The sequence below is a fragment of the Centroberyx affinis genome, unplaced genomic scaffold, assembly GCF_046629955.1.
Source record: "Centroberyx affinis isolate AG114_WGS23_722 - 3 ecotype Tasmania unplaced genomic scaffold, CSIRO-AGI_Caff_v1 ptg001735l_1, whole genome shotgun sequence".
NCBI classification, from domain to species: Eukaryota; Metazoa; Chordata; class Actinopteri; order Beryciformes; family Berycidae; genus Centroberyx; species Centroberyx affinis.
This window is the reverse complement of record NW_027280140.1, coordinates 99,493-111,989: the sequence shown is the minus strand read 5'-3', so window position 1 is coordinate 111,989 and position 12,497 is coordinate 99,493. Positions and strand designations below refer to the sequence as shown.

Below are 12,497 nucleotides of genomic sequence, written 5' to 3'. Positions count from 1 at the left end.
TGCACAGCTCCCTTAGGTCCCTATGTCCGATCCCTGATTGGAGTAAAACCTGCTCTGACCACTGAAGACTTGTGTACCTCTGCCTTCCCATGTGCCCAGTTAAGCCTTTAAATGAAGTTCAGAGTGTTGTGGGGCAAGGCATGACTATTTCATCTTCCTGATAGCCTACTTTTCAATACTTTAAAATGCTATTTCTAGATAATGTTATCCCATACTGTTTAGCACATCATGTGCATGCATGCATTGGTAACTGATTTGGCTGGAAGTCTATCAATTTGTCTGGCAAAATGAAATCCAGTGGGACTCTTTGTCCTGCAAAATTCATAGTGTAAATTCTCCAATAGACTAGTCCTATTTTATACAAATACAGCAAGGGGGAATTAGAGAGTGTCCATGTTGGATGGAGGGTCATTTACTCTTCTTCCCCTCTGGGTCTGGGGATGGATTGTTCATATTTTTCATTTCTTGCTGTTGAGATTATTCCCTTTATTTTTACCTTTAACTGGGACTTTGTTATTGTTACTGTAGGTGAGTGATAAGGATGGGTCCAAAGCTGTCATTTTGAATGTTAACACTCATCACAGCATGTCATCAACACAAATAGTGGTGTTAATGTACATGTTGAATCTTCCATTTTGACCCTATTACTTGCATCATAACAGCTCTAATCCAACAACAAGAGGCCTATTTTCAAATGATCCCTATGGGCTATAATAGATTATATTCACATACAAATGACGAACAAAATTATTTACATTAGATTACATTCTTGTGTGCTTTGCACATATACTTAATCCTACAGGTCCTTTGCACTGCTGTTCAAACAATTCAAATATGTATATGTTATACTGAGTAAATGCTATTTCAATGTGTGACAGCTGAGCAGCTTATGTCAGAGTGTAATAAAAAGTTTTCTTGTAAAACCTATATGTGTAGCCTAGTTAGTTCAGGGTTTCAAAGGCACAAGGCTGATGGATGTATTAATCTGTTAGACTTATTAATATACATAGATTCCAATCAAGTGCACATCTTGCGGGATGCTGTTGAAGTGCAAGATTGCAGTGTACAGACAGGGATGTTTGCTTAATCAGTTAAAGGGCACTTTCACAGTAAGCTCTCTAGCTGTAGAGATGCAGTTTGGTGTTTTGTTTTTTTCTCCTTAAACCGTAGCCATCTTGTAAGGGAAACCCCCTCTGTGTCCCTGTATGGAGAATGTTCATTAGGTTTCTTTAACTTCTTGAACATAGTTCCTCAAATGATTGTTGCCATGATGATTGAACGTTTCCATTTTCTGTGTGATGTCTTAATGTAATTTGAGTATGCCTTATGGGGGACTGTTCTAGCTGTTACCACATTTTTGTACTGACCATTTTGCAGTTTTCTGGTTGTGGACACTCATGCTCGTTGTATATCCCTCCTGCTAGGCCATTGCAGTGTGTGTGCCATAACACTTGAACCCTGGTTTAAAATGCATCAAGTACCTGCTGCACCGTCCTGTAAACAAGGTTGCCAACTAATGCACATGTTCATGTCACGCATACTATGACTAAACATTTACCTTCAGTGGACAGTACATAGCCTAGTAAGACAGAGTTGTATGAGTTGTCTTAAATTAATTAACCATGTACCCTACAGTATTTGAAAGTTACAATGTGGTGTATACTTTGCCTATTCAAAAATTGCTGTTCCACATTGACTAATATGATGCTTTTGATATATGCAAAAGGAACTGAATTTAAGGAAAAGCAAATATACACAACCAGGTTAATAGAAAAATAATATTCAAGTCATTTCAAATCCATATCTCAACAACAGCCTATCACAGTCAACTTAACTCTGTAAGTTATGTAACTACTGTAGACATTGTGCATGGTTGGCATGGTCATAACATAATTATCTGAATCAATAAAAAGTAAAACTGCTAATTCTCTCTTGTGTTTCAACTCCTTCAATCTAATAGTGGTCGGTATGTGTTGAGAATTTGCAAAATCACATGGAGTGTGATGAAGAAAGAGGTTAGAAAGAGGACTGAGAAGGTAGGGAATAAGATCTTTAAAGCCAAGGAACTAAATCCCACTAGAGAAGAAGGACTACATCCATGAATTTCAGGTGAGGCAGTGAGTGATAAAGCGGTGTGGAGGAGGTGGGTGAATTTTATTGCAAGTATAACAAACAGTAGTACTGCTCTTCACATACAGCCAAAAACTGATACGATATCAGGGTAGTAGTGATAGTAGAAGCAGCAGCACATCATGGTTTAGCTGGACTGATAAGGAAAGAGGTGACTTAACTGATCAGTAGAGTCAGATCTATTGTTTGTTGATTTTGATCATTAGTTCATCGATACAATTATGGTAAAAACAAATGCTTTTAAAATGTCGTCGTTGGATTTTGGTCTGATTTTATTAAAATAATACGTAGGGCCTATGTTAGCGTGAACTTGTAGTCCCCACTCCGAAGCAGTGGGTGGCGCTTAACTTTGAATGCCAACCACTTTGGCGGAGGCGACGAGGAAGAAGAACCGAAGAACCCGACGAGTCTGGTCGAGTTGTGTCGCACGTAGCGTTTAGAGGACGATCTTTGGTATGTATTGATTCTCACTCATTTATGTCTGGTAAACGCGAACTTTTCGTGTTTTATTATGTATATGTTATCTTTAAAGCAAACGGATGGTGTGCGATTTGAATGTTATGTTTTACATATGAGCTGCAAACCATTTACGTTACAAACAAAATACCTAATCTAGCTAACTAGCATTAGCAACGCGCTAAGCTAGTGCTACCTAACTAGTTGACCTGCGTCTCCTAAATATAGCTGCAAACCGAGAACTTCAGCCAGCGTTGCTTCTTGTCAGTTACCTTGATATACTATTACACTACTCCGGTAATGGGTCTGCTTTGCACACGTAGGAAAAATTAACAAAAGGATATTGGTAGCGGCTACGTTACTAGCTACGTCTTATATCTTGTTTTCCATTGCAAATTGCAAGTACCAAAAGGGAAACTTGAACAGTCATCGTTGACTCGGTTCGGTTTCAATGTAACTGCTAATTAACCTAACTACATATTATTGGCTGCCTACATAAGTGTCCAACGAAAGGCAAGTTGTTATTTGAATTTAAATGATTGTTGGCTGTAGTTTACATGATCTAATCAGGCGTAAGCAAACAGTCCGATAGAAAGCACTGTAATAGGCCTAGTTAAAAAGATTTCAACTCCTTGTGTACAATGGGAACTCTGTTAGCTCTGTCTGATTTCTAGTTAAACTAGACGGTATGCATCGTGAAAAATAACTGACAAAGTTGGGTGAAAAGGTGAAGTATTATTAACGCTACTTTTCAACGATAGCTACAACGGTTGAGCTGTGGTGGCTTTATTTTTCTTGGCACGGTGGATTTCAGGCCAGCCCTTCCTACCCCCACGCCGTCAGACGGTGTTTTTCTGTAGATTTGACTGCAGCAGATTGCACCGTAATGTGAAAATAAAATACTGAAGGGGAAGTGAACATGTATTCCAAAATGATGTTCACTCTTCTAAAGCATGATTAAATTCATAACAACCAATTTGCATGTTTGATTTGTTATGGTGTCGTTGTGAAATCAAATGCGTCATTAGTCCCAGCTGGTAGAGGGAAACACTCCCATTTTGTGCCTCTGGGCGGTAGTTACTATACTATTGAGGGTCCGTATAGCAACTTGGGAAATCAATAAGGCTGGCCTAAAAGACTGTTAAGACTTTAATGGCCTTTAGAAGTAGCATGTCTTTTTCGAAATATAAGTTAAGATGTACATTTCCTTATTTAAACATGTGAGTGTATTAAATCGTGATGGGGTGCAGGCCCAGATGAAACTAATCATTGGCAAATGATCATGATTGAGATGAGCATTCATCACTAAGATTCCTCACCCCATTTTCACACCTTGACCAGCAGACAGGATATTGTTGTGGTTAAAAAAAAAATAGGGGATGTTGTACAAAATAATCGCAATGGACAAACAGTGGTTACATTACAGTAAAGGCAATATGAATTGGACATAACTTTGAATCCACTTTGAATAAATTGACACTCAGCCAGCTATTCAAATAGGCAAGTGTGGTTTGAATGACTGCATGACTTTTGCATGAATGCCCCATTTGCATGCTTTAATCAGCATGTTAACATGATGAGTTGAACATCCAAAAGAATAGCCTACATAACATAAAAGGAGTCATTTAAAAACAATTGTCATTCTCTTCTGTTTGCATTTCATAAAAAATTATTTACCTCTTTTTAAAAGTTGTAGAATACTGCAGAAAAGCTCCCTTTCTAACTGGAGATTTTGACAGGTGATATACGCATTACGATGTATTATTATTATCTTTATTTATTTTGTGTAAAAGCTGGGGGGGCTTGCCAGGTCTAAAGTGGCTAATTTTAAGTATCTAGCTAGTTTAGCCACAGCTGTATTTTATCTACTTGGGATGTCATAAACTTCATACAGTTTCTGTTTTGTTCATAGATTACTCACTCACTGCCAAAGATGGTCCGACCACATTTTGGACCTCCACGCTTCAAGCCCAGGTAATGTAGATATTGATTATGTGAAGCTGAAACCAGGTGGTTTGGTGTTGTGTCTTTGACTGTTACGTCCTTGCTACTGATGCTGGCATTAAAAACATGCAAATTTACGCTTGATGTTGTCATGTTTTTTGTTGTGAAATGGTAAATGTAAAGGTTGTATTCAAAGATTGGTAGCATGCGTGTCATATAATTCTTGCGTCCTTGTGTCCTAGCAGACCCTACACAGATGGACACAGCAGTGCGCCATGTGAAGAGCACTACACCCCCAACTCCAAAAGCCGGAGAGATGTCCAGGACTACCCAGGAAAGGCCCCTTTCCACTGGAGAGAATCCAGAGGTAGAGGACGACCCCCCTTTGCCAAAAGGGCCCCACTGATGGGAGAACGAAGGGAACCACCTTTCAATCACTGGAGGTCCCAGAACCAGGATTCCTTTCAAGCATACCCCTCCCAAATGGAACCACACCATAGCCAGAGGAGGCCTTCCCCATCTAGGCCAACCCGGCCCCCCCACGCCCAGCATCAGTCATCCTCACGCAGTCCTGTACAAGGGTCCCCAAGCCACAGGGGACCACCTTTTCATGGCCACCCTTCAAGTCATAGGTCACCCTCGCCAAGGCATTATCGTAACCACCCAGCTGACAGGAGGCCAGGCACTACACCACCCTACCAGGGGTCTTTCAGGGGCCCCAAAAGGCAGCCGGGTTTTCCCCATCAGGAGCAACGGAGTCGAGACCCCCGGGGGCATTACAGTCCGAGAGAAAGGCCGTATGAACACCCTGGTGTGAAGCGCTGGAATGGGGCTGGAGCGTTCTCTCATCTGCACAATGGAGAACACGGGCCCTCTGGTTCACAGAGGAAGCCCAGAGAGTTACATGGGAGAGGCTCGTGTCCAGAGAGGTACAGGAGTGAAGCAACAATGCAGGCTGGGTAAAATTATTAAAGGGGAGGCCTGAAGCTGGCCCAGTCCTCCCAGTCACAGGGGTCATAATGATTACCTCTACCCTGCCCCAACTCATAGTTAATAGAGGGTATTAATTGGGCTCTGATGTAAAGGTGGCTTTCACCTGCCACTGAGAGGAGTATTACAACTGTAATTGCTCATTGTTTACCTCTCCTACCTGTTACATACTATCATGGCATTATGAAGGGGCAGCGTAAAGATAAGTTAAAGTTCCGTTTCCCACTTAACACGGCAATGGATCTACCATTGTAATTATTTCTCTATTGTTTGATGGATATGCAGGTGGTCGTCTGAGCAAGACTCCAGGAGGCAGCGTGGCGAGGTGGAGAGGGAGGGCAGCAGGTCCCACAGCACAGAGAAGGCACAGGAAGTCCATTCCCACCTCCCCCCTTACAGATCCCCCTCATGGAAAGGAGGTCCGTCATCGTCGTCCTCCTACCATAACAGCCCTCAGGAGAGGCAGCTGGCCATGTCCCGCAAAAGGAGGATGCCAGACCTCAACATGCCCTCAGCAGGCCCCGCACTGGAGTACGGCCATCCAAAGCACCCCAGGAGAGAGAGACCTCAGCTCCTCAATGTTCCCAGGGGATTTGGTGGCAAACCTTTGTCTCTCAGGGATAGAAGTCGCATACTGAAGGGCAGACAAATGAGAGCAGAGTCTGTGATGAGGCTCAGAGCGCCTCCATCTCTGAAACCCAAGCCTCACATGGGAGAGTCTGCTTCACGGGGAAATGTCAGTTCCATTCTTGCTATCAGGAAGAAGCGTTTCCAGTCAAATGCTGTCCCCCTGAAAAAGGTGGAACTGGGGAGGGCAAAACCATGTCAGTCATCACCCAGCCTAGATGGCAATTCAAGCAAGTCTTCAAGAGACTCTGATACAGTGAAAGAACAGGTGGAGTCCCATCGGTCCTTGAGCACACACAGGTATGGTATTTTCCTTCTCACACTGTGCGCAGGGGCTTGATGATGATTAGGAAGTCAAGAAACAATTTCTCTATATGAAGGGGGTACCAGCTGTGGAAAATGGAGATATCGTGATGAGCTGTAAATGTGCAACATTGATTCAGTTGATGAAACATGCTACAAAGGTTTTGAAATACCTTCATATCACTGCGTGCTACAAATGTTTCAAACTACCTTCATGTCAAGTGGGCTGAAGAGAAGGTACTAAGTTTGTGCTCAAGTCATTCAGAGCCTCCACAATGCCAGCCTGTTTTTAAAACCTGAAAAAACAGATCATGCAGGAGGAGTGAGGAAAAATAAGTTGATCTCTTTCACTGAAGGATTCCCATATTTTGTCAATATTGATAGAAAGATGTGCTGTTCAGGATGTTGTAAAGATCCCCCTCATCCTTGATATGAGCAAAAGCCAAGTGACGCTCAAGTTACTACATGTAGCCTAAACCAGTGTATGTATGTAACACGAGAGAAGTGATGGACACGAAGAGGACTGCACTTAACATGAAGTGGCACACACTGCCCTATTTAAATCAGTGGAAACATGCCAGCATACATGGATCTTGGAAAAAGAGATGCATCAATATCAGATGTCAAAGACGGTGACCGACGACTGTGCAGCAAGGGCATCAGTTCAGGAAATATCTCGCTCACTTCATAGCACCAGCTGAAGCATAAGGCAGCAAAGTTATTAACTAAGTGGCATACTTGAACATGGATTTTACAAACGAATCTAGTCTGAACTATGACAACGTAGCCCCAATGTCAAGACAGATGATGATGATGATATCACTGACCCCAAAAAGAGACAAAAACCGTAAATCACGGAAGGGGAATTTTTATTTTGCTGAAGAACATTACTGGCCAATGTCAGAATTAGGTGGCAAACTGCATCTACATTCATTTTCAATGATATTATTATTAAATGAATTGACAGCTGCGCTCATATGCAAAGATTGACATTTCTAGTTCCGTACTTAATGCATTTTAAATTATCATAACTTTTAGTTTATGAAGTGTGAAAAGGTTTATAGTAAAAAACAAATTCTAAAATACTTAAAACCCAAGACGAAGAACACAGGAAGCAAATCGTGGACCTTTTTTGGACCTCAGGCACCATATTACTGTGTAATTAGGATTTTTTAAATCTCCACACCTCCCTCAGACACACGTGCATGCATAGTGCTCTTGGAGTAACCCCTGGTTCAAGCTTCACGCAGAATGGAAGCGTCAGAGTGTACGCAGTCAATATTTTTTAATTGTGGCCAAAAGGACTGAGTTATTGGAGTCATGTGTGAGGCTGTGCACCTTCTGAAATTTGAAACGACACAGATGATGCCGCAGCGCTGCTGTCCAGGATTGGCTGAACAAAGAGGAACCGGAACTACTGGCCAATTCTGGTGTTTGTGTTTTGAAGAGCTGAAATTTCCTACAGTGCCATTAAAGTACTGGAGTTTCCAGGCACACGGTCATCATGAGAAGCACAAGAAGCATGAATACCAAAGTACGCGGACATGTCTAGCCACAGAGCAAGAATGAACCAAGCCTAAGTTGGAGCACAGTGTCTTGATTAAGTACACTAGGGATGGACAAAACAAACCTGTGTCCGGTTTGACAGGACAGTCTCTCTGGCATTTTAATAACGTCATTAATGCTTTCAGTGGAACAGGCCTTGATGCAACATCTTGAACAGCTGGAAAAAGATAGTTTTTAAGTGTCTGAGCACAAAACAAACTGCAAAGTGAGGCCAAAGTCAAAAAGGCTGAAGCAAAAATGGTGAAGCGACAAAGGCGGACCTAAGGGAAAGGATTGACTGGAGATGACCATTGAAAAGGACGTTAAGGTGAAACCTGAAATCGCAAGTGGCTAGAATTCCAATTTGAGGATGCTACATGGGGACACAAGCGAGATCAACATGGTCTAGACGCAGGATTATTATGAGCACCTTGCTCTTCTTGTATTCTTATAAAGATTCATGAATTGGGGCCGGGTCTACAGGTCAACATGTGCTGTGGTTGGTTCCCCTGTCCAGTCAGTCATGTGACCAAAACATAATCATCATAAATGCGCATCAAGTGAACGAGTGAAATCTAAATATTCAATAGCCACATGTCAATAGGAAGCCTGTTGCAAGGGTCTTCTGGCAACTAAGGGCAGTATAGTGCGTGGCACTTAAAGTCTCTAACGCAAGCCTTGATTTGTATCCAGTATCTGCTAGACATGACAAGACATGGCTCCCTGTGATGAAAAAAGAAGTTGTCATCCAATACTTGGCACTTTATCCCACCTACCCTAAAAACTATTTCAAGAAGAGGCGAAGACAACACTGTGCACTTTGACAGTATTTTTATTGCATAACCAAACAGGTGATCGTCATCATTAAAGCCCAACCATCTCCATGATGGTTGGACATGGCCAAAGCCCAGTCTAATTTGGACATAGAGGGTAACAGGAGCTAGAAGCCTGAGATGTGAGCACTGCGAAAGCCCAAAGTAAATTGCTTTGAAACCTGGCCTTGTTCATGGGCAAATAAACACTGGCTCTCCTCATTATGTCCACTGTACAGCTGTGGAGAAGAAGCTGTTAAGCTTACATATCACCAACTTGGATGTGCGCAACCATGCACTTCAGAACTACAAATTTTCCCAAGACTCAATCCCAGTCAACTCTCAATTTCGTAAAACTCGGCCTAAAGAAAATTACATGAAGACAACTACAGGAACAATTAGGAATGGCTTAGAGATGAACGTTTTGAAGATCAGACTCTGTGACACTGCCATCAAGATGTTGCCCATCTTTGCTTCAGAGAGAGAAAGGGATGATAGAAGATTTGGTGATGTGTTCTAGACAAATTTCTGAAAGTCCTCCGCAAGATATGCCCGCTCTCTAACAATCACTGAGTGAATGAGGAGAGCTCAGATTGATTCAGGGTACAATAATAGGAGTAAAGACGCATGGAGATTCCATGGTTTTTGTAAGTACCCATGTGTGATGCGTGGCTTTATGATCATTTTCTGCCTGCCAAACAGTGCTGTTCATTAGTGGTTTGATTTACAGTACTTCTATGAAATGAAAGGTTAATATTATTTGTAGATATTCAGCCCTTCCTGCTATTTTCACTTGCCATTCTGTGTCGTTGATTATAACACTGTGATGTTCACTGTCAGTTCAGCCTTTAGAAATGCTGACATCCTTAACACTCTGCTTCTACTGATCTCTCCTCAGCTCCTCTCCCATAGAAAAACATCTGTCATGTGACCTTGTTGTCGTTTCCCACTGGCAAGCTGGGCCAAGCTCCAGCTCCAAGGGCTGCTCATCCCCAAGGGATCGCAGCCCCAAGTCAAAGACAGGTAGGCAAACTGTGTGTGATGTTGTGAACTGTAAATGGGAAACTTCAAAGGCTCATTTCTTTATTGCTTGTCTATACAATTTGTCTTGTGTCTCTATACATACCAATATTGTTCTTTTATTCTTATTCTCTCCCTCATTTTTTAGAACGCAGTTCAGATTCGGGTGTCTCTCCAAACAACCGATTCTCAAAAATGCACGACTCCAGATCATCGCTCAATGACCGTAGAGGAGGCTATTCGGACAGGAAAACGTTTAGGTAAATTGCCTGGAATTCCGCTCACATTCCCTTTTGTTACAGTGCTTCTCAAAGCCTTTTAACAAAAAGCTGTTGAAGTGCAAACTTTCTGTAGAGAATGTCCCTGTTGTGATGTTCACCTATTGTTTTGCAGGCCATTGCATATGACACAGGAGAGCCACAGACCTGGGAAGCCCTTCAGGAGACCAGGACCAGGACCCACTCAGGTGAGCGGCGCAGTAAAATTGTGCATCTATGTGTTACAATTAAAAACATTTTTTTGTATTTTGTTGTTTGTGATTATTGGACAGAAACCTTGGATAGACATTTCCGAATGAAATCTATTGCCAATTTACATGCACAAGAAATAAAGTAAGAGCAACGCAACAGCAAAGTAACAGCCTTCACTTATATTTTACAGAGACCGAAGTTCACTGGTGGTCCAAGGAAGATGGCCCCGGAACTGTCTGGAAATATTAGAAAACCACTCATGGTATGCACCATGTCTTCAGTGATAAACTGCTTGCCATTTGAATAAATCATTGACCCTAATGTTTTCTTATGGACTAATATTTACATTTTTGGTGTTTGTTTAGGAGAGCTTTGTGCCACGTCCCTTCCCACATCAGAAGCCAATGTTCAGAAAAAGTCAGAGTATCATGTCCAAATACCGCAACATGCAGGTGATGCGGCGTGTTCCATACAACCGAGGACCCAACCAACAACGCTGGTGATACCTCTGGTAAGTTATGATTTTTGGCCATTGTCTACTTGATGTGTGATCCACAATTTTACTTCAATACAATCCACAGGCAGCAACAATAATGACATGACCTCCATTTCCAAAGTAATCTTAAGCAGAACAGTACCAGGTAGTTTGAATAATTTTTCATTGTTAGTTGGGCACCAAATTGTAATAAAATCAACATGAATCTATTTAAAATGACAAAATTTCAGTCAGTTGAGTGTCCAGCTCTGTAATGTTAAATAGTTCCATTATTTGCTGCTGGCACCAATTTTGTCAGTTAGTTTAGGTGAACTGGGATTCAGGTCAAGTCAAGATGCGGTGGACTGTTTGACACTGTTGCCAGGTTTTCAGCTGTGGGACTCCACTGAATTTTGCGAATTTTGCACCAGATTGCTACTCTCTATTCCAACCCTCCTCCTTTTAATATTCATATGAATCCTTCGCAATGGTATCAAAGCAACCTTCAATTTTTGTTTTATTGTGACAAGACTGTAATTTACACGGAAAGGTTTCCAGGAAATGGTGGATTTAAAGGCTGTTTATCAAAAAAATACTTTGGGGGAGCATTCTCATTAGTTTGTTTGTCTCTTGGTCTCAGCACAGGCGCCTGGTTCTGAAAACTTGAGAACGTGGGATATCTCACCAAGGTCTTCGCTGCTGGGTGAACTGCACAAACTCTCTGCTCACCACCTTCTCTAACCTGCCCATGTTTCCTGGAAGTGTGTTCTTGCTTGCAATTTTTCCCTTGTAAACAAGTGTTTAAGTTTCACATTTGAAGTACTTCAGTACTTTGTTTTAGGATATTTGTATGTAAAGTATGCCATTACATTCTTTTGTCCTGCTTTTTGCTGCTTATGTTGATTTTGGAATTACTGCTCGCGATACTAGCAATTATCATTTCATTTGATTGTTGTTTTTAGTATAATCTTCGTTTACCAGCAGTAAGAATAACAGATTTCAGGGTTGTCGAGTCAAAGTAAAGTTTACTTTATTATCAAGCTTATTCTTTTCCAAGGGTCCTAATTGATAATTTGTGGGTGTTAGAAGTTTAATTATGATTCTCAACTCGTCAAATGACAATTAGCTACTACTTGTAATGACTGTATAATCATATGTTCAATGTATTGTTTGAGACATCAAATAAAAAGGTGTAAAAAGTTGGATTTGGTGACCTTCATTTGAGTTATTTGTTTTGCATGTAGATTCAGAGATGTGATAGAATCACTTGTGTGTAGACAACGGTAAATATGAATGAGCTATCATTAGTGACAAATGATAGCATCACTCTACTCAATCACTTTATCTCATCAGTCATTTCCAAGTAGACTTGGCACTATCAAAGCAGAGAATGGGAGCCAGAGTCTTAAAATCAAGAGTACGCTAATAGCTTCTGAATAATGGAACAATCAACCAATAATTTGAATAACAAAACAATAAAAGCTGCATTGTTTAAGAGGAACACCCATCGCTACTTTCACCTTTTGTATTACTGAGTTCATTAGGCTGATGGACTGTTTAAACAGTATGCTTTCCAAAGTTTGCTGTTCACACCCAGTTCCATCCTTTAAGATGCTGCTCTCTCAGACTGGCTTTAATCTCTTAAATATTCAAGTCATGCTGAGGCGTTTCCAATTGGATTAAGTTTACCTATTCTCAGCCAGGACGCTCAGATGTGTTTTGTCA

The 12,497-nt window shown here is 41.4% G+C and overlaps 1 protein-coding gene across 2 annotated transcripts; it reads left to right on the top strand.

Annotated features, from left to right (window-relative positions):
• The first annotated feature begins 2,510 nt into the window (after nt 1-2,510).
• Nucleotides 2,511-11,975, top strand: LOC139651958 (spermatogenesis-associated protein 31H1). 2 transcript variants are annotated; one of them, XM_071528861.1, is made up of 10 exons: nt 2,511-2,583; nt 4,499-4,560; nt 4,776-5,459; nt 5,806-6,447; nt 9,706-9,830; nt 9,976-10,087; nt 10,221-10,293; nt 10,488-10,559; nt 10,663-10,808; nt 11,418-11,975. In XM_071528861.1, exons 2-9 carry the CDS (start codon nt 4,520-4,522, stop codon nt 10,798-10,800), a joined length of 1,887 nt encoding a protein of 628 aa, XP_071384962.1. In that variant the 5' UTR covers nt 2,511-2,583; nt 4,499-4,519; the 3' UTR covers nt 10,801-10,808; nt 11,418-11,975. The 2 variants fall into 2 exon arrangements, with proteins under 2 accessions (XP_071384962.1, XP_071384961.1); XM_071528860.1 differs by having other exon boundaries at nt 11,413-11,975.
• The last annotated feature ends 522 nt before the right edge of the window (nt 11,976-12,497 follow it).